Source organism: Adiantum capillus-veneris, chromosome 24, assembly GCF_014529385.1.
Source record: "Adiantum capillus-veneris isolate H3 chromosome 24, ASM1452938v2, whole genome shotgun sequence".
In the NCBI taxonomy this organism is placed as follows: Eukaryota; Viridiplantae; Streptophyta; class Polypodiopsida; order Polypodiales; family Pteridaceae; genus Adiantum; species Adiantum capillus-veneris.
In genome coordinates, this window is record NC_140954.1 from 108,587,642 (window position 1) to 108,610,107 (window position 22,466).

General features: G+C 41.5%; 2 protein-coding genes across 2 annotated transcripts; both read left to right on the forward strand.

The window, feature by feature from the left end:
• Positions 1–2,079: 2,079 nt before the first annotated feature.
• On the forward strand, positions 2,080–11,998 carry LOC147426923 (ABC transporter G family member 35-like). Its single transcript, XM_086498250.1, has 9 exons — positions 2,080–2,492; positions 5,457–5,577; positions 10,142–10,230; positions 10,329–10,413; positions 10,496–10,655; positions 10,743–10,819; positions 10,906–10,959; positions 11,042–11,132; positions 11,468–11,998. The coding sequence occupies exons 1-9, from the start codon at positions 2,080–2,082 to the stop codon at positions 11,878–11,880; spliced, it is 1,503 nt and encodes a 500-aa protein (XP_086354376.1). The 3' UTR covers positions 11,881–11,998.
• Positions 11,999–12,071: 73 nt separating this feature from the next.
• Positions 12,072–18,197, forward strand: LOC147426924 (ABC transporter G family member 35-like). The gene is made up of 10 exons (XM_086498251.1): positions 12,072–12,083; positions 12,268–12,546; positions 12,635–12,904; positions 12,998–13,063; positions 16,497–16,650; positions 16,723–16,872; positions 16,967–17,019; positions 17,528–17,923; positions 18,002–18,118; positions 18,171–18,197. Exons 1-10 carry the CDS (start codon positions 12,072–12,074, stop codon positions 18,195–18,197), a joined length of 1,524 nt encoding a protein of 507 aa, XP_086354377.1.
• Positions 18,198–22,466: the final 4,269 nt, after the last annotated feature.

Consider the following 22,466-nt stretch of genomic DNA (forward strand, 5'->3'; position numbering starts at 1 on the left):
ATCAACTTAGCATCATCCTTAGCATCTAGCATTGGGTTGCCAAGCTGGCAATGTTTTGACCTAATGCAATATGTCCATATGAGCCTATACATATACTCACTATGCTATTGACATGCATACACACACTCATACTATATTGACAGTGTCCATTAGATCAAAAAACTACTTCAAATATTGAGAAAGTTTCAAATTTTGTAATTGCACATTCATACTATATTGATCACAAATGTCCATGAGAAAAGTCTTGGGACAAAAACCCTTTAATAAACCACTTCAAGAAGTGCTAATTGTCCAAATTTTCCACTTGTTTGATGCATCCCATTCATACTAAGCTGACCAAGATGTATTAAGTAGGAAAGAAAGAACCTCCCAAAGATAGGAAAAGAACCCCTCATGTTCACATCCGTCACTACATGTATAGGGTGAAAAGGGGGCATTTAATGCACGCAAGTGAAGTCCCATCATTATTACTAGTGGATCCCCAGGGATCACACACCCACACACACACGTCAATAGTTCACAGTGACAACAATAACAACGAGAAATCACAATGGCCCTTTGAGACACATAAATTTGCATGCCATGCAAAAAAGAAGTGAAATGCCATGGTAGTCTACTAAAAAGAGATGAGCTTTCAATTTAGAAGAGGCAACCCATCATGTGATCTAAAATTGAGTTATGTACTTGAGGGATTCACTAGTAATACTAGGGAGACATCATTGTCCACGTCAAAATTCCCTCTTTGACCCCTCTATATATATATATATATATATATATATATTTTTGACACTCCTTTGTAAAATCTATCTTTATTTGCCTTTCAAAACCCCCCTATTGCACACTCTTGTGATACCATAGAGTAATCCTTAGTTGATACTCTCAGTGTATGTACTTATCAAAGGCTTTTGGGGAAAGAATGTTAAGGCCTCCTTTTCTAGTAGTAGGCCAATAAAAAGGTAGTGAGCGTTTAGATAATAGAATGACAAAGAGCATCTCAAATAGAATATACTGCAACTAACCTTATGGAGGGAGAGATATACATATTGGGGGGGGGGGGGACCCCCTTCAGAGCTACTATAGACTAGAATAGTATATGCCACCACCCTTTTTGTTTGTAGGCAAAAGGAAAAATATTCACCTTAAAATCTAAAAATATGGTTTAGGCCCAGTTCATACTCCACACGAAACCTTCCAATCAAGTTCACGCTACTAAAAATTGTAGACTTTCAACTTTTCCCACGACGTCATGCCTTGAGCCTGTGTATTCCAGCACATCAAGCAATTTCAGCCATCCATTACATTAACATTCTTACAGTGAACAGAACAAAAACAGTGCAGTCAACAAGGTTCCACCAATGGAATTCACCTAGAGAAAATTCCAACCAGTCATATCACGCACACAAAATTCTAGCCAATCAAATGTAAGATTGAGCATGGCAGATGCGAATCTCTCTCACCCCCACTATTCCGGAACATGGAACAAGCTCAACCTTCGTCTCGCCTATTCCGGCCCGGAACAGTGGGGATGAGGGAGATTCCTCACCTATTAACGTTCGGGTCCACGTTATCACATTTACTTGGTTTGAGTGGCATTTTCAGTTCAAGCCTCTATGTATTTTACATTGAAAAGTGTGCAAACAAGTGCTATTTTTCGAATTGAGGCCGCTCGTACTTTCATGGCCCAGAACTCTATCCCAAGCACAATTTTGACAAGTTATCTTCTTCCAGCAACGCAAGTGCACACTTGTGTCCACTTACCGCCAATGTGTGTGGCTTAGAACTCTTCCTTCCATTGTAAGTTGTGAAGAGAGAGGTGTATGTGAGAGAGGACGTGTGAACGGAGTCTTGAGAAGAACAGTTGGGGCGGATAGTTTAAACGGCCGTCCTGAACAAAAATTTGTCGTGTCGACGATAACAAAATTAAAAAAAGATGCTCCTCTTGGAAGCAGCTACTAAAGCGGGCAACCGGCCAGTGGCTCACTTGCTGAGAGAGGCAGGCTTTCAGCAGCGCAATGGCAAGAGCGTTGGCCTAGACGAGGGTCCGTCCCCTGTAAAGCACGAGCTTCTCTGCTTCGCGCCATGGAGGACCACATCGAATTCTACTCCACAACCGCCAGCCCCCTAGACGAAACCTTGGACTATCGCAGCGCGGAAGCGCAGAACAAGACCAGGCGGGCACGCAGGCTGGGCAATTTCATGGCGCGTGTGCCAGTCTCCCCCACCTTCAGCGCAGAGTCGATGCGCGCACGCAACATAGAAGACGATGAGGAAGCTGTGCGGCAGGTGGCAGCTATGGTAGAGCAGCTGCCCAGCCCCGAGCGGCTGCGTCAGAGCGTGCTGGTGGTGAGCAATGGCAAGGAGGTGGTGCAGAAGCAGGTGGACGTAACTCAGCTCTCGCTACCTGAAAGGAAGAGTGTGGTTGACAACGTCCTCAAGGTGCCCGAGATCGACCACGCCCCCCTCCTCCAACGGATACGAGCTCGTTTTAACAAGTAGTCCCCCCACCCCTCTCTCTCTCCCTCTCTCTATCTCTCGACGAGCTCACTACTCACTACTGGAGCAATGTGGGTGTGTGGGTGTGAGCGCGCGCAGGTAGGTAGGAACTCCATGAATAGGATAAACCATTGCATAGTGAGAGATAATCTTTCTTAGTGAATTTAGGAAATGAAAAGACACATGAAGGTAGAAAATCAAAAGATCTTTTGTGTCTGTATAAAAAGATGGTTAACTTCATATTGGTACATTTGTGTTTCTGTTTCTCTTTTGTTTTTTCTTTAATGTTTTCTTCTCTTTAAAGTATGTTTGCATTGTGTACTTGCGCTACGCAAACAAGCACTAATTTTTTTTTTTTAAAGCCATTAGGACTATACGTGTTTATAATGAGTAACATGTTGGTATCCCTTCTAACTAGCATCAAGTTCTTACAATAGATCCACACATGAAGATCACCTGGACACCCGCGTAGGTCACTTAATAAAAATGTAACCTATCACGTGAGTTCAACAGAAGGGTATTTAAAGTTCTTGAAACGCACAACAATATATGTACATAAGGGCATTATTTTTTCAAATTTGAAAAAAAACTTACAGATTTTAAAAAGAAAGGGTACATTATATTCTGAACAAAATTCACAGATAAAGAGTTTTACAAACATGTTTTGAACGTATGTGATATGATAGTTTTACACATAGTGAATCCCTGAACCTAGACACCGTGCTTATCTTTCTCAAGGTCAACCTCCCTTTTTTCTCAGTCATCTCATACACATGACAAACCCATTATGATATACACATACATACAAGAGAGAGAGAGAGAGAGAGAGAGAGAGAGAGAGAGAGAGAGAGCATGTACTTACATACATACATAGGGATATGTCACGATATACTTATGAGAATCCTATAATAGACCACTCTAATGGCATGTCCTATGGAACTTTATAAAGAAAAGGAAAATAGACATATATCCTATAAACTCTTGTGCAAACGTGGAGGGGCCGACAAACATAGATACGTGTAAAAACCCATGTAAGTGTGCACACACACACACACATATTTATTTACAATTTTGATAGGCCACTCTATGACCCATGTATCCTATGGAAACATATCTCTCTCTCTCTCTCTCTCTCTCTCTCTCTCTCTCTCTCACACACACACACACACACACACACACTGTACACACAGAAGAAGAAGAAGAAGAGAACTTTAACATCGTAGGAAACTATTCCAACAGACCTTAAAGATCTAGCCGAGGAGGAGAGTTGAACTCAAAACTTGTTATTCAAGAGGTAAATGGCATAACCAATCTACCATACTTGGGTGGGTGAGAAAGAGAGAGAGAGAGAGAGTGTGTGTGAGAGAGAGAGACTTACAATGATATGGTCCTAAAAGTCACCCCATTTGCCACTAAGTAAACTATTCTACCTTGAATTTGTTGGTTTTTATATCAAACTATGAGTTTCACATGAAGACTTAAAGCTAAAAAGATTTTACACTATGTCTAGTTTTGCTAAATTTAGAAAATTTAGACATGGTTAAGTATATATTGGGCATTTCACAACAATTTATTGTGAGGTAAAGCTTTAGTGACATAAGCAAACCATAATAGTTTCTAAAAACTCTTCACTAATTCCAATGGTAGCTACTTCTTCACTCTCTTTTAGTTGGATCAAGAGATCGAAATAACTATTAACCCACCCTTGGAGCCTTTTCATCAGTTTTGAGTTGCATTCCATTGCATAGGGCTACTACAAAACTTACTTTTTTAAAAACCAAAAAAAAAAAAGCCAAGAAACCTTTCCTTTGTTTGCATAGATTCATTTTCATTGTTCATGCTTTCAAAAGACTATTGAGCTTGTTTTAAAATAATTGTCCTTTGAATAGATCTCTTATTACATTGACACATAGAACATGATACAAATTCATAATTTACCTTTTGTTTTTCAAGTGAAATCCTCATCTCTAATCATCCAAAGAGTGAATCAAACGATATTATGCATGTGCATGTGGATTATTAGTACGATATTTGGCTTCATTGGCTTTTATTTATAGCTCCTTTGGATTTTATGGAACTAGAATCTCATAGGGAAAAAATTGACCTTCAGTCAGATCGTTAAGGAATCGTTTCCCCAGCTTTATAATCGAGGATACAACAATTAAAAATATGTTGCATATCCCTATTCATCATCATCAAATTGCTCTTTTACAAACAACCACTCTTACACTTGATGGGAACATATGGTAGTGTAGTTAGGGCCCCTTCTTGTCTTTTAAGCATTGGATCAAGCCTAACCCTTTAAGTCTTTGGCTCATGGTAAACAATCCCTAGAAACTTCTCAAAACCTCAATTTTCTCCATTTAATTAATCCTAGTTGCCAATGTTAATTGAATTCCTTCTATAAATAATCAAATATATGAATCCTTTGCATTGATATCCTCTTCATTTGATATCAATGGACAAGCTCAATCCTTTTGCTTGTGCTTGTGGACTCCACCTAAAAATCTATCCTCGATGTTGGCACGCATGCACGCACAAAGACAAACCTAACTCAATTATTAGAGATTACTGAAATAAAGAAGGATCATCTCTATGCACTCAAAAAATTCACAATATTGAACCATTAATGTGTGCTTTTAATTTGAAGATTAGCTCCCAATTAACACAATTAATGTGAGCTTTTAAAATAATTGAATTTGGATGTGCATGTGAGTCTTCATGCACACAATCATGAATAATCTTTGTTGGATTTGTGTAGGAGCAATTAAATAATTCTCGTACACATGTTTGTTAGCATGCTTTTGCCTCTATGAACGTATATCTTTATGTGGGGTACTTACAAAATAAGAACGCATGGAAAAACACACACACACACACACACACACACACACATACAATCATCAAAAAACTCAATACAACACAACTCTTAGCAGTAGTTAATATCATGATGCTTGTGACAGGGTTGGAGTACAAATACCATCCGTTGAAGTTAGATTTAGAGATCTATCAGTAACTGCAGAATGCCATGTTGGAGACACAGCAATCCCTAATTTATGGAATGCAACCAGAGACTTTCTCGAGGTATGGAATCTCTCTCTCTCTCTCTCTCTCTCTCTCTCTCTCTCTCTCTCTCTCACACACACACACACACACACACAGACACACACACACACAAGTATTGAAACATAGTCGGGACTCGGACAAGGGCCACGTACCCTCGAGCACGTACCATAGGGCAAGAGCCACACATAATCATCACCATGGCCACCTAATTGATGCACCACATGTATTAGAACAATGGAGAGAACTCATAGCAACAAGCTAAGAACCTCCTCCTTGGGTGACCCACCCCAAGAGGAGGATGCACTCGAGTGTTCAAGGGCAAGAGCCCTAGCAATGTGAACACCATGCAAGCACAAGGTGTCCCTCTAGAAGGGACCCAATTGGGGATTTGAACCCACAACCTGTAGGTTGAGAAGCCAGAGCCTTACAGTTAGACCAAATCTTTGGGACTCTTCTTCCTTAGTTGGATTCCTTGAAGAGGGCCCGGGGGATTCACCGTGGAAAACTTACCGCACCACGTAAGTGCAGGGGAGGGGGGGTTCTTTTACAAGTTACATAAGCGTTTAAGTAAGGGATAGACCCCCAATAATTTATCTCCCAAGCTTAAAAGTAAGGGAGGGAGTATCATATTTAGGGGGGGAGAGAAGTGAGAAAAGGGAAAAATGAGAGGAAGTTTTTGTGTTTCAAAATCATGGCTTCCCAAACGAGTCTTTCCTCAAACTTGTGAGTCAATAGCTACGAAGATACATGTAAGAACTAACATTGCTTTGTGTCAATTGCTTGTTTTGTGATTACAGTTCATTTGTTGAGGGATAAAAACTATAAAGAGTTTGTATAGATGAAAATTTACATGGAGAACTTAACACAACTTTATAACCATGTTTTTGGAGTAATTTAAATGGGAACACCATATTAGTAAATTTGAAAATTTTCCAATTCCCACTTTTAGAAAGATCTTAAGCTTTGACCACATGGTCAAATCTTAGCCAAAGTTTTCAGAGCATGGCTCGAAGATCTTTTCAAGTACTACCTTGTGGATGGCTTTGATCTCAAAGAATAGTTTGAGATTTGTCCATGTGACCAAATCTTTTAGACATTGGTGACTCCCAAATTGGATCTAAAGTCTCAAACTCTCTAATATCGTGTTTGGGTTAGAATTGGACAAGTAGCTAGAGTGCAGGCTGAAGAGGCACATAGTTTGAAAGTCAAACTAAAACACATTGAGGATACATCTAGTTATCAATAAAAGTGGCTCCTTAGTATGTTGCCAGTCACTACGTTACATGCTCTTTGACTAGTTTTACTCAGTTAGAACATGTGAGACTTAAACTTTATATGTAAGATAAAGGTATGATAGTTTTCTACATTGATTGTCGTATAAGCATAGAAAGGGGGGTCATAATCCCTAATATGAGTCGTATATAGGGGTTTTATTAGAGTTGTCCGCTCGCAGGTGGCGTCCTGTTTTGTATATAGAGTGAATCCCCCGGAGGAAGAGGGTAATCCCATTTAAATGGCTTCTTTATAGCTACAAAGATTGGGCAAAACAAAGGAGACTTGCCAAGGAAAGAAAGAATTACTAGCGAACATTAAAGACAAGTTGTGAATTTGAACCATGCTAATTATGCCACTTTTTGCGAGATAGATTGCAATCTAATTCTGAACCACATGAATAAATTCTTCACTTGAAGGGCTTTCCTTATTTCTTTTCACTTAGCATGTTTTTAAGATTCACTTTTTCAGTGCGTGTTTGCCCAACAACAAGTACAGTCACATAACATCACAACATGTACGAAAGCATGCAGTGCTAATCAAACTACATAAATTATAACATGTTGTAGATGTTACGTACGATAAAAATAGAAGACTTTTTATTTTAGCCTAGAGTCTTGTCTTTAAAGAATAAAGATGAAGGAAAAGAGTTTTACTGCCATAAAGGGCCGAAAAGGCTAGGAGCCCAAGCACATTGGAAAAAGGCCAAAAATACACCCCAAAATGTTTTTAAAAATGGTCATTTGGACCGGTCAACAAAGGCCCCAACATTGACCTAAAACCTATCGAACTAGTCCAAAACAAAACATACTAGTTCATGGCAATGAACATAACGTACTAGTTGTCCCATATGTCGAATGTGAACAATTTTGCCAACACTCTTCTCATTGGAAAACTTTGACTATACGGTCAGGGTTATAGTGATCAAGAGGGCATCCATATTATGCCTCTTGATATATGTGACGCTCTACTTGCTACTACTCGATGCTGCAAGAACTAGGTTCTTATGCTCTTTATTGACAAGTATAACAAAAAACACCACTTTGGAACACCAAGATAGATTGTTGATTATTGGGCTCATGAAAAGGTTATCCAAAACATGTTCAATTAAAGCAATGACCGCCTCAAATTTCAAGATTTCTACTTCACAAGGTCAAATCTATGTGGAATTTTCGATCTCAAATATGGTTTTCAAAGGATCCAAAACCGGCTTCACAAAATCATTTTCCCGAGCTCTCTGGCCCAACATGCATAGTTGAGGCAACCAGAGTATCAAAAGGCCATAGCTTATTGAACCTGTAAACACATCCTCTCCAAACCTGCCAAAGTTGTGTACGCTCTAGTCAATCTAGTTTCTACCACTCACCTCATGAATAAAATGGGGCCACTAGAGAGAGAGAGAGAGAGAGAGAGAGAGAGAGATGAAATAAAATGAAATGTTATATTAAACGACCTTAAAAAGCCAAAATGATCTATGATACCAAACCGATACAATCTCCTGGTGGATCTAATCCAATCTCTACGTACAAAATAAAATGAAGTGAATAAATCTAAAATGAACATCAGTGTCCGACGATGTCCAGTATCCCGCGCTCTCCTATGATGTTCAATAACGTCAATATCCGCGCTGGTAAATAGCTGTCCTAGACGCCTCCCATGCTGTGCTAGAATAGTCATGATCCTCTGATGCAACCTTCGTCGATGTCCTGGTGGCCCTTGTAGATATGGGCATCTAGCTCTCCCAAGTTCAATGGCTCTGTCAGTCAATATACCTCCAGTATAGGTGGACTTTAAAGTCTGTTGTGAAGCTAGCTCATCTGACTGTTGAGTCTCTACTCTAAAGAAATTAGTAATTTCCCTCTATGAAAGTCTCCTATTGTCTTAACTCCTCAGGATACTCCCTGTGCCTACATAGCTCTAGCAAAAACAACTCTAGCCAGTGGTCCAAAGCCCTCTCTAAATAGAGAGTGAATGCGGCCACGTATCTCATAGTGCACTAGACTGACATGTGACGTAACTCTGTCTATGGCTTGATATGATACAACTGGCAAATCCTAGCCTCTGTTGGTACTCTCCTAAATCTACTAGTCTCAATCTCTAGCTTGTGCGATGATGTGTGCAACTGACCAACAGCACATCGTTTCCCATGGGATAAATGAGTGTCCATGTAGGCAGGTCTGGATCACCTGGGATATGAAACTATATACTCAGGTAGTGTAATTAGCTAGCTCCATCTGGTGGTACCAAACTAGGGTTGTGGGATAGCATGCATGGGTGTACGCGGGAATGGAGGAATGAAGAGTCCTCGAAGGATAGCTGTAGGATTTGAGAAGGCCTGCTCCTGTGTGGTTGCTGATGTGCTCAAATCTCTAGAATCTTCCTCTGATGTGTTCCAAGGGCTTGATACCCCGGATCTCAAGGCCTCGTGCGAGACCGAACAGACTATCCTTGCTACAATGTGACTCCTCTAGGAGGTGCAACTATCTGCCATCCCTCGACCCTACTATCGTGAGGTCTAATGTACAGCTGCCAAAGATCCTGTCTAAGAAATCGATTCCTCTCACTATGGGAGAGGCGAATAAATAATGAGTCGGGGTCAAACTAGAAGGGTGGTAGCTGCTCTAATTCAAGGCCATGTGCATTGAACCACTTGGTCACATGTGCATACCAAGGTCTGCTCTCTTCTGCCTCAGCTACTTCTAGCATGGGTGGTATAGCTGCTTGCACAATATTATGTGGGACTTGAGTTTGCTGCAGATGATGCCTAACAACATCATAATAATATGTGGTATCTCAATCTATGTCCTCCAAGAGGTCTTGAATCCACGTGCCTGAATGGCTACTGCGTACACCGTCCATGGCTGTGGTGACTAAACAGGCACCACTTTTTGCAGTGCTCCTAAAAGTGTGCCATGTGGCAACGATTCTCTAGCATCGCCAATGCTGCATACCCTCTAGTCTCTCTCTACCAACATGATATGGACTAGTGTACCCTATAGATTGACATTAAAAACAGGCCACGACCCAGACCAAGATAGAATGGTGGCACGTATAAGAAAGGACTATACAGAGATATCCTCCATTGAAGTTCCCCAAAGAAGGGGGGAAGCCCATATAGGTGGGAGACCAGGCCCACAAACAAGGACCACTGGGCTGAAGTACACATGCTCCACGTATAAGATCAGGACACGCAATCCGTCCTCACGTACACATGAAACTACACCAAGAAAATTTGGGACCAACAATAAATGTTACAAGCAAACACCTGCATCTAGTACATGCTTAAAAATTTGATGTAGCTGTTGTGCAGGGGTTTCTAGGACTAGTAGGTGTTTCGATCTCCAAAAGGGTGGAGATTGGCATACTTAAAGAAATAAGTGGAGTTCTCAAGCCATCAAGGTAGTGGACAATGAATTCTGGTCAAAAACTTCTCACATGTGTAGCTCTTGCATTGATAATACTAATCCTTGCATCTATTGGCCCCATTGCTACTGCAGAATGACTCTTCTTCTAGGACCCCCTGGTTCTGGAAAATCAACTTTGCTCAAGGCCCTTGCTGACCAACTAGATTCCAATCTGCAGGTAAGAACTAACCATTTCAATAAATTCCAGGAAGACAGGGAAAAATGCATGCAAAACTTACGCGTTTTGCGGCACATTCTAGAAAAAAGGAGAGATAAGTTACAATGGGCATAAGTTTGAAGACTTTCTGCCCAAGAAGACATCTTCCTACATCAGCCAGCATGACGTGCATTTGGGTGAGATGACAGTACGAGAAACCCTCGACTTTTCGACTAGATGCCAAGGGACCGGTAACAAGTATGGTGAGTATTAGCTATTGATATTTTGAAAATGCAAATTGCAAATATTTGATCAGATGCCGAGACTCATCATAAGCATGCATATTACAGAGATGCTCAGAGAGCTGTCTAAGCGCGAGAAAGAAGCCGACATACCGCTGGATCTGTACATTGATGCTTTCATGAAGGTAACAAGAGATGGCATTTCCTTACAATGGCGTTAATATGAGATTCTCCTATTCTGACCTTTACAAATTATCATTCTACTAATCAGGCAACAGCTACACCTGGGATAGAAAATAGCCTTCAAACAGATTACATGCTCAAGGTCCGTAAACGACAATTTTTGCTACTTCTAAGAAATCAATTTGTCATACCAATGTTCAGGCCCATTCTTCCTCTTTAAACAGCTTCTTGCACTTGAAGAATGCGCTGATACAATTGTTGGCAACAATTTGATAAGAGGGGTGTCTGGAGGCCAAAAGAAAAGAATAACAACAGGTAACAAGTGGCCATTGCCTCTTCGGTGCTTTTTAACAAATTAGAATTTTGTTTAAATCAAACCACATTAGGATTGCACGTTTGTACAAGATTGTTAAGCAGCAATGACAGAATAAAAGTGGATTTTCAATCTGTCTCAATAAAGAAAAGTTGTTCCTACATACGCAAATGATGCAAGGCAATTCTGTCCGTTGGTTTTACCAAACAAACTTCCACATTGCCAACCTTTACTTGGAAAAGTCAACGTGCTACTGTCGTGTTTAACAAGGAAGAAGACTATGAACATGATTCCAAAATTGTTTACTGAGGGTCTTATGTTTTCCTTTGAAGTACAGGAGAAATTATGGCAGGACCTTCAAGAGTACTTTTTATGGATGAGATATCGACAGGATTGGACAGCTCAACAACTTACCAGATTGTAAAATGCATTAGTCAGCTTGCTCATCACATGGACTTCACCATTCTAATGTCACTCCTCCAGCCTGCACCTGAAACATATGAACTTTTTGATGATGTCTTACTACTTTCCGAAGGGCACATTGTCTATCATGGGCCTCGTGAGCATATCTTGGAGTTCTTCAAAAGCTGTGGATTTCAATGTCCAAAAAGAAAAGGGGCTGCTGACTTCTTACAGGAGGTAAGAGACTATTTAAGAGCTGTAACCCCTCTTCTCCTGTTTGAAAGAAATGCTTCTAAGCTTGACACCGGCACAAAAAGCTTGTTCCTTTCAATAATTGCAGCCTACTAGCTACAAACGCACCAAAGCTCACATACGTGCACTACAGACATTTTAGACTGGAAATATGAACAAAAACCTCGAGCCCCAACATTATATGAGTAAGAGACCCCCAAGCAGTCGCACCTCACCCACAAGCAATATCTCCCAAAATTACAAATCAGTTCTTCAATCTTTCCTCACAAACACATGCAGGCACACGCATGCGGATGGAGGTATGGGCAAAGCCATCTGCATGCACACAAGAAACCTAGCACAAGCACAATGTTTGTGAATGTCAAGCAGTAGGTTTTGAGAAAACCATCCATTCACATTCACATGACAAGAAATCTTATGATCAATGTTTTTGTGTCCCTCTGACATTTTTAATCACACCAAAAGGTATTTGCTGTCATATAGGTTCTCTCTCAGAAAGATCAAGGACAATATTGGAAAAACAAAGAAGAACCTTATCATTATGTAACTGCGGAGGAGTTCTCACAACACTATGCAAACTTCTATGTCGGGCAGAGCATGCAAAGGCATATGTTTATTAAGTATGACAAGTCAAGAAGTCACAAAGCTTCTATCTCCTACAATAACTCCATTGGAAAAATGGAAATACTACGAACCTGCTTCTCTAGAGAGATCTTACTGATGAAACGCAATTCTTTCCTGTTTGTGTTTAAAACTAGTCAGGTATGGAACATCCGCTCAACGTAAAAGGAAGACATCAGAATTCTGTTGGGTTAATCTGTCTTCTTGCTCAATCGCTTGCATGATGCAGATTATCTTTATGTCATTTGTGGCCATGACTGTTTATATCAAGTCAGACATGCACCGCAGAAATGAAGCAGACGGCAACCATTTCATCAGCGCCCTTTCCTTTGGTTTATTGATCAATATGTTCAATAGTTATTCAGAAATTGCCTACACTCTCTTCAGAGTTTCAGTATTTTTCAAACAAAGGAGTCTTCAATTTTTCCCTCCATGGGCATACACTCTACCAGCACTTCTAACAAGGCTCCCAATCTCAATGTTTGAAGCTGCAACTTGGGTGGGTTTGACATATTACAGCATAGGGTTTGCGCCTGCAGCTAGTAGGTAAGCACCATGTCCCATTCCTATTCTAAGAATAAAATCATTGCAGTTTGCTGCTTCCAATAACTGTGTTTCAATCGATACCACAGAAAATCAGAAAATTTCTCTGCACTGGGTAGATAAGCTTAAGGAGCAACCATGCAACCTTCCAAGAGAGAGAGAAAATGAAATGTTATATTAAACATCTTCAAGAGGCCAAAATGACGTATGAGACCCAAAAGATAAAATGTCTGGGAAAAAGAACTAAAACAACCAAAATAAAATAAAACTAGAATGCACTATAAGAGAGGGCGGGGGGTGTGGTGGTGGTGGTGGTGGTGGGGGGGGGGGGGGGGGGGCGTTGTTGTCAGGAGGGTAAAAACATCATCATCGTCATCGATGTCCCGGGATGTCCAGCATCGGTCACTGTCGAATCTCGTCAATGTCCTCCATGGTAAGTACTCTGACTGGGCGTCTTCTGTGCAGAAGTAGAGTAGTCCTGATCTTTTGTTGTAGTCTCCGTCGATGTCATGATGCTCCTCGTAGTCGTGGGCGTCTGAATCTCCCGAGCTCAAGGGCTCAGTCAATCAATGTACCTCTGGTACGGGTGGACTCTTGCATAATGGCTAGTCTGAAGAAGTCTGTGGTCTGTCTCTAGGAATGTAATCAAGAAGGTAATTGTATCATGGTTAAGTGGTTGGTGAGGCCGAGCTTTGGATGTGGCCAAACGAAGACTCTTGCTAGTGACAGTAAAATTCTGTCAGCTAATCAAAGTCCTGTTGCTAGTGTAGCTCACAGAATGTTCTCTACTGGTGGATTGCATTCTTCCAGTAGCAATTTTGGGTTGCTTCAGTGTGCCACTTGATGGAAGAGGGCATGTGTTTCCAAATTTCCAACCCCTACCCACAACCCTCAACCCTATCTAGCCTACCATCTCGCCCCTACCCACCCCCTCACCCCATTCCCTCGCCCCTAACCACCCCCTTCCCTCACCCCTAGCACTTGCCCCTCTATTTCTCTCTCTCATCCCTACCCACCGCCTCTCCCCGTTCACCCTTGGGCCCTATCGTCTCCCCCTCGCCCCTACCCACTCCCTATCTCCCCCTCACCCCTACCCACCCTCCCCCCTCGCCTCTATCCACCCCCTACCAAGCCCTCACCCCTATCTAGCCCTAGCCCCCACATAGCTACCCTCTTCTTACCCCTACCCTCTTGACTTAGCCTGATATAGAGAATTACAGCTACAGGTACATCTTGCTTGATATGCTTTGGAGAGTTTGGAGAGAATTACACCTACAAGTGCATCTTGCTTGACATGCTTTGGCTCCGCATTTATGCAATCCATTTTCAACTTACTTAGTACATGTAGTTTCCTTTCATAGTTTTCAATGTTTTCTCTCGCTGAGAGGGTGAGTGGGGAACCTGTAGCAAGGCTACAATGTCAATTGCACAGGTTAGACAGTTAGTTACAGTTGGTCTGGATTTTACACTGGGCAGACTCGCCTGGGCAATGACACGAGGCAATGATATGGGTGGTGGTCTAGTGGACACCGTGGCCAGATCACCACCACCACAGTTTGGAGATAGACTTAGTTGGACTGGGATATTTTGCTAGTTGTTGGCGGCTCTTTATGACTGTATATATGTGTGATTGGTTCTAGTCGTCGGAGGCTTCATCTACTTCCTATGGTCTGCCGTCTTGAGTCTTGTGTCTTGTGTCTAGCACCGCACATCTGCACTCTACCTGCACATTGAAGCCTCGACACCCCATTGTACCTGTGAGTCCTCTTCTTGGAGCTGAGTGTGCTGCCAGACAGAGTCTATACTCGTTCCGTAAGTTAGTCAAGTTTCATGGTGTTCTGAGTCTATTGTTGTGTCTTTGAGTTGCTTCTTCCATTGTTATGCTGTGTTTTCTTTCTGTTAAAGTGAGGTTTCACGCACATTACACTGAGGAGCACCCACAATAGAGAGCACACTTTTCTTGCTACACCAGCGCTCCAGAGTACATTAGGCAATTGCCCGTGGTACAACATGCTTTGATAATCTGAGTTCTTGGGCATTTCCATCCATTTTGTGAGCTGGTTCTAATTGGCTCTCTTTTTCCCTGGTTTCCAGAAACAGCCATGTCCATTCGTTGACCCCGCTCTGATTTGGTTGCCCACTGCCAATTATCCCAACAAGTGTTCAGTGTTCTCTTAGTTCGAAGACTCTCACCGATCAAAATTATCTTTTAGCACCAGCATGCTGACCACCGCCACCATATTTTCCACCGTCTTCTGCCTGCAAAATAGGTGAAACTTTCGGGGAGGACTGTTCCAAAATTTTCCGTTAGTTTGTCCCTGTTAACTAACCCAGCAATATACTCTATGTTAAATTCCCAGTTTCCCAGCATTAATGCAATTCATGTTCATGCCAATAAGTGTCTCAAGAAGCACCAAACAATGTTAGCAATAATAGCAAAAAGAAAAGATTTTCTAAGCCCCTCAACCTACAAAATCCAGACAAAGAAGCTAGTCTCATGTAAACTGAAAGTCCCGTTAATTATTCTTTTCAGACATCGATACAAATCAAGCGAACATAACATTCCTCCAGCCATTTATTTTTCAATGCAGCCATACAGCTTTGGAGTATCATGCATTGCCATTGCTGCTGCTGGAATGCTGATCTTAACAGGATTCACTGAAATACCACGCTTTTTAGATCAAGAAGCTATAGCCTGTAAATATAAAGTCCTAGAACTGTAAAGCGATACATGTGCACTTAGCCAAGTTCTCAACTTCGCAATTTTGATGATCAAGTCCACCGCACTTAGAGAGAGAGCTTACAATTTGCTTGATGTCGTTCTGCAGATTCTTCAAACAGCTTCTATTAATATTTGCTTTAAATCAAATGGCATCCTCCTTATTTCGATTTGTTGCAAGTGTATCAAGGACAATCGTCGTGGCTGGGTTAGTGTGTCCGACAATCACCTTCTTGATACTCATGCTCGGAGGAATGATCACTCCCAAGAGTAATGCACCTACTTAGACTTATAAAATTTTGTTTACTGTCGAAAACTTTATAAAATGGACTCACACAGGTAATCTACCCAAATGGTGGTCCTGGGGATATTGGCTGTCACCGCTTACTTATGCTCAGAATGCGATAACCATGAATGAGTTCCTTGCACCTCAATGGAATCATGTGAGTCTTTCTCTCTTTGTATGCATATTTACTAACAAATATGCAACATCTATATATATTTATAATTCAACGAACATTCAAGTCGATACCGTGAATGAGTTCTTTGCACATCAATGGAATCGTGTCTCTCTCTCCTTGTATGCATATTTACTGAAATATATAAGTGCATGTGTGCGTGCACACATATAGAAAAGACAGCAGCCACCAAGATCAACACTTTGCATGGACGCAAGAATCATTTTAACTACAGACACCACTTGTATCCAATGAATCTTAGACCAATAAATTTCTTGTCATCTACAAAGTAAACAGCCACCACCTAAGTCAATCCGGTCCCTACGACGCACATAATTCTTTGTTTTGCACTATACAATCCATGTCTGCAGCCAGCTGCCGACGGGAGCACCCTCGGCCTCAGAATGCTGAAGCTTCACGATGTTCCTACGAATGGATACTGGTATTGGCTGGCCACTGGAGTTCTCTTGGGTATTTCTCTGGTTCTGGATGGGCTATTCGTAGTTGCATTCACCTACATAAAAGGCAAGTACCCTCCCTTACCCAAACTTTCGTTTTCATGATTACACAGCTAAGTACATTCTTTGTACAATGCAGCACCTGGAATGACACACGGATTCGTTTCCAAGAAAGCTATTGAGGAGGCAAAAAACCAGCACAATATGAAGACTTACAACAACATTTTAACGAGTACGAACATGTCATCAATCCCAGATCTAATATCAAGTTCACTTGAGCAGAGCAAAGGTCAGATCACACTTAGAGTAAACTTCTTAAAGAGACTAGTGGTAGGATGGAGCTTTGCAACCCTTCCTGACCATTTTGTTTCATGCAATACCAGAAATGCAACAAATTAGTCAACAGACACCAATGAGAAGAATGGATGATTCTATGGTATATGCCGCTCCAAAGAGGAGAATGTCACTTCCATTTCACCCATTAACGATGTCATTTCACAATATCGCCTATTCCATTGACCTATCTCAAGTAATTAAGTCCTATCTTACACTCCTAAAGCTACTCTTTTTTTAGAAACAGACCTTGTTCATGAACATCAAATATAAGGCTGTACCCGCCAAACTCAAACAACCAATGGCCCTCTATGCATAATTGCAAGGATAAAAAGAATCCTTTCATTAATTATCGCAATGACTTCATGCATGCAACTGAGGTGAAAAATTGCTTGTGTGATACAATCGTTAAATATATTTTTGTGCACTACACACAAACATCAAAAATCTGTAGGCTGAGCTATTCATAATGGGCTCCCTGCCACTTTCATGTGATTTTTTGGCTTAAGTAAGGTCGTAATTCCCTGATGCGTGACACAAAAGCCTTGACACAATATACAACAAGCATCAAGCATGACTCAGATAAACATTCTTGTATCTGAGCTTTCCAGAATGGGCTCCCTGAGACTTTCTTGCAGTTCTGGTGTAGTGATGTCATAAATCCCCCTCTTACGCTTAGCATTGGTCAATACTTGCAGGGGGGGAAACTTCAACTTCTTAAAGGCATAACAGGGGCTTTTCGACCAGGCGTGCTCACAGCACTGATGGGTGCAAGCGGAGCTGGAAAGACAACATTATTGGATGTCCTCGCAGGACGCAAAACTGGTGGTTACATTTCAGGCGACATAAGAATCTCTGGATTCCCAAAGAAGCAGCAAACGTTTGCAAGAATTTCAGGATATTGTGAGCAAAATGACATCCACTCTCCACAAGTCACAGTCTATGAATCCCTTATATTTTCTGCATGGCTTCGTCTATCGTCAGAGATTCCTCCGCAAAGCAAGCAGGTAAGAACCATTAAATAAGTGATATATCACAAATTGTCAGAAAATCTTGGGCAAAAGCCAACAGTTACTTGCTCACAGGATTTTGTCAATGATGTCATGGAGCTTGTTGAGCTAGAGGAATTGAGGGATAGTATTGTCGGCGTACCAGGATTGAGTGGTCTCTCCACTGAACAGCGCAAGCGACTCACTATTGCAGTAGAGCTAGTCACAAACCCATCTATCATTTTCATGGATGAGCCTACATCAGGACTTGATGCAAGGTCTGCAGCCATAGTCATGAGAACCATCCGAAACGCCGTTGACACAGGAAGAACTATTGTTTGCACCATTCACCAGCCAAGCATTGACATCTTCGAAGCATTTGATGAGGTGTGCTTAAACTGAAATTTATAATTCTGAGAAAATACAAGATAAAACTTTCTGAAAACTAAAATAAACACGGGCTATATATACAGCTCTAGCAGTCATCATACAGGTTTGTTAAGAAAGTTGGTTAAACCTAGTAAGAATACCCACCCCAGGCCATATCAATCAAGACTTTTCCAAGCTTAAATAATCTCCCCGTGTACATGTACAACAGAAACTACTTCGATTAGATTTATCATATTTCCAACATTCTGGCCGACGTCTCTTTTGCTGAAACAATCACCATGTCAAAATTATATGCTACAAATCTAACAGCACATACACATTCCTTTTATTCATTGTCCTAATGCAGTTACTACTGCTGAAAAGTGGTGGACAGTTGATATATGCCGGCCCTCTGGGACAACAATCAGCACACATGATACACTATTTTCAGGTAAAAGACATGATATTACTCAGACAAAAGGCTAAGAATGAGCAATCATATAGGTGGTATTTTGTCAATGACAGGGGATACCAGGTGTGCCCAGGATAAGAAATGGGTATAATCCTGCCACATGGATGCTTGAGATCACATCTACTTCAGCTGAGACAACCACAAAAACAGACTTTGCAGCCATTTACCAAAAGTCCAAACAATTTGTGTAAGTCTCTTGCAACACGAGTTACAACTTTGCAAGAGAAGTAAGGCAACGCAGACATGCACACCAATGCATGAACAGAGGGTACAGGAGGGGCCAACAGACACTCAAGTGCTGACAGAGCCACGTTCGAAGGCTAATCTCATTTTTTGGTTCCACCTTGCAGAAAAAATGAAGCACTTGTAAAGGGATTAAGTGTTCCTGGAATGAAATCTAAAGAGCTAGCATTTGATACTGTATACGCACAATCATTTGTTGGGCAAACAAAATGCTGCCTGTGGAAACAGCATTTGGCATACTGGCGTTCTCCAGAATACAATTGCACCCGAATGCTCTTTACCCTTATCATTGCGTTGGTTCTTGGGACCGTCTTTTGGGATGCTGGCTCAAAACAGTAATTCTCTCTCCCTGGCCTCCAATGCATGTTCATACAACTGTCTTTCTTTCTCTCTCTTTTTTTTCTTTTTCAAGAAAACAGAACTGTACTACCAGCACTGAAAGAGACACATAGAGACGTTCTAGAATGACCCTGTCAGCCGGCAAGTACAAAGTGAAAGTTACAGCTGGGCCAGAGGCCATGAGCAGGCAAAAAGAAAGTAGCTGGTACGATAACAATATACTGGATACAACTGAAAATCAACCGCAAAAAGTCAATAGCTAAAAAATAGAAATAAATGTCACAGTAAAACCTCTCCTAAAGAGTAAAAAATGTCCCAACAACATAAGAGAAGAACACTAAGAGAAGAAGACTCCAAGCAGTTTCCAAAAGTTTGGCACTATGGAAAAGCTGAACAAGCGACGTGTGTGGGTGCCGCCGGGGGGAAGGGGGACTTTTTCTGCAACAACATTTGTGAAAGGGTGACAGTCCACAGATGCTGGCTCCATCCAAGTGGAGACTAGCAAGGACCACGACCGCAAGGTATAACTTAGGCCTCCCCACCGACTCTAGCAGGCACCCATCTAAGTATACATGCACACAAGCATGCACAAACACCCAAGGGCCAAGCCCGCATATCCAACACCACACACAAATTGTCACAAACGGGAGCGCATAACAATATAAAATATATTCGGATAAATAGGATTTATTACTTATTTTTGAAGCCAGAGGGTATATAGAATAGGTTTCCTATTCCTCGAATTGATGATATTCTCGATCATTTAGAGGGTGCTGCAATTTTCAGCAAGATAGACCTTAAGAGTGGGTACCATCAGCTTCGTATAAGGCCAAAGGTTGTGCACAAGACTGTGTTTAGAACGACATTTGGTCTTTATGAGTTTCTAGTGATGCCGTTTGGGCTAAGTCATGCTCCTGCCACGTTCAACAGAATGATGGACCGGATTTTTCGCTCGCATCAACAGTTTGTTGGGACGTTCTTCGATGACATGATAGTGTATTCGAAGAATGAAGAGGAGCATAGGCGTCACTTGCCATTGTGTTCGAAGAGTTGCGGAGTCACAGGTTACTTGTCAATCCTAAGAAAAGTGAATTCTTCTTGGAAGAGATCCACTTTCTTGGCCACAAAATCTCAAAGGATGGTGTTAGAATGGATCCCGCAAAGGTCGAAGCTATTAAGACATGGTTTGAAGACTGTGCACAATGTCAGAAGCTTTTTGGGATTATGTTCCTACTATAGAAGGTTTATCAAGAACTTTGCAGAAATAGCATCACCTCTTCACAAATTGCAAAAGAAAGAGGTCACTTTCAGATGGACCCAAAAAGAGATTTCAGCTTTTAGTCTCTTAAAGGAAAAGTTGACTTCAGATCCAATAATTGTTTTGCCAGATCTTAGGAAGTCATTTGTGGTCCAGTGTGACATATGTGATAGTAGCATCGGAGCAGTGCTAATGCAAGATGGACGGGTAGTAGCTTATGAAAGCCGAATTTTGCAAGGGCCAGAGAGGGCTATGCAAGTCTATGAGAAAGAGCTCTTGGCCGTGATTCATGCGCTTTCTAGCTGGAAGCAATACCTCTTAGGTGCTGATTTTGTTGTCCAAACAGACCATCAGACCTTGCGATACTTCTTGACACAGTCAAAGTTATCCAAAAAGCATATGCGATGGGCAAACATTCTTTCCATGTTCCACTTCCACATTATGCATGTGGAAAGCAAGAAGAATGTTGTGGCTGATGCGTTATCAAGGAAGCCACAAATTTCAGCCGTGTCAATTCCTTATCATCATGAGCTAGATGACATGAAGGAACAGTATGCTACTGATGAAGATTTTGCAAGGATCTTTGAACAGTTGAAAGAGGGGCAACATCATGAGCACTACCTCCTCAGAGATGGTTTTATGATGATGCATGGCAGACTTTGTGTCACAAGGCCACTGCGACATTAAGGTCATGGAAGAGAGTCATGTCCCACCGTATGCAGGGCATCGTGGAATTGATTGCATACCATAAATACATGCCATTGATGATCTTGTGTTGTTAGCACTCTTTTATCATCGCATGTATCCGCAAGAAAGGTCGTAACACATAGTGACTTAATGAGACCTTCATACTTTTGCCATTTCCATCTATTAGACTGAATTCATATGTACATTTGATGTGCTAGCTCTATCATTTCCCCTCCTTTGCACACGTTGGGTTGGGGCATACGTAGGCTGTAACCCAAAGGTTTCAAGGTAAAGCTGCAATACATTCGGTGACTCTAACAATTCATGCTCTTCCATCCACTTTGCATCCATAGGTGGATAGTTCTTGAACTTCACCAAATAGCATCTTGCAACTTGTCCTTAAACTTTTCTGTCCTTATGTGCCAAAACTTGCTCGGGTACTAGGATCTCATCAAGTTCCTCAACTTCTGGCTGATCCTCATATGGCATATCTTCTCGCACATCACCCACGTAGGGTCTTAGAAGACTCACGTGAAACGCATTATGAATCTTCCACGCATCAGGCAATTTCAGCCTGTAAGCCACATCGTTGATCTTGTCAAGCACTTGAAAAGGCCCATAGTAACGCATACTGAGCTTAGGAAATAGCCGTTCCTTGCCCTTCATTTTCTTTAACCTTGCCTTTTCGAACCTTAACAAAACCCAATCACCAGGTGATAACAGCAATTCACGACGGTGACGATCAGCAGTCTTTTTTTGTTTTGCCTGAGTCTTCTCCAAGTCAACTTTAATTTTCTTGTACATTTCATCCATGTTCTCAACATATTGATATGCCTCAAAGATTTTGTCCTTTATATGCAAAATGGGAGGGAACTTTTTGCCGCCTTCAACAATCTCAAAAGGTGCTTTGCCAGTAGACGAATGCATCGTATTATTGTATGCATATTCAAGCATAGGAAAATACTGTTCCCACTTGCCCTTATCATCTGACACATAGTATTTCAGCAAATCTAAGACAGTAGAATTAGCCTCTTCTAACTGTCCATCAGTTTGTGGATGAAACAAAGACGAGAACTTGAGCGTAGTGCCCATGTTCTCAAACGATCCTCTCCAGAACAAACTGGTCATGCGAGGATCACAATCACTGACAATCGATTGTGGCATACCATGGTACTTAAACACATTGTACATAA

Bases quoted from the DNA above. Each gene is read 5' to 3' on its own strand.
- LOC147426923 (XM_086498250.1), top strand. From the start codon at position 2,080: ATGGAGGACCACATCGAATTCTACTCCACAACCGCCAGCCCCCTAGAC. The intron at 10,656-10,742 runs GTGAGTATTAGC...TGCATATTACAG, and splicing joins AGGGACCGGTAACAAGTATG to AGATGCTCAGAGAGCTGTCT. The intron at 10,960-11,041 runs GTCCGTAAACGA...CTCTTTAAACAG, and splicing joins AAACAGATTACATGCTCAAG to CTTCTTGCACTTGAAGAATG.
- LOC147426924 (XM_086498251.1), top strand. The intron at 13,064-16,496 runs GTAGATAAGCTT...CCATGTCTGCAG, and splicing joins AGAAAATTTCTCTGCACTGG to CCAGCTGCCGACGGGAGCAC. The intron at 17,924-18,001 runs GTAAGAACCATT...ACTTGCTCACAG, and splicing joins TTCCTCCGCAAAGCAAGCAG to GATTTTGTCAATGATGTCAT.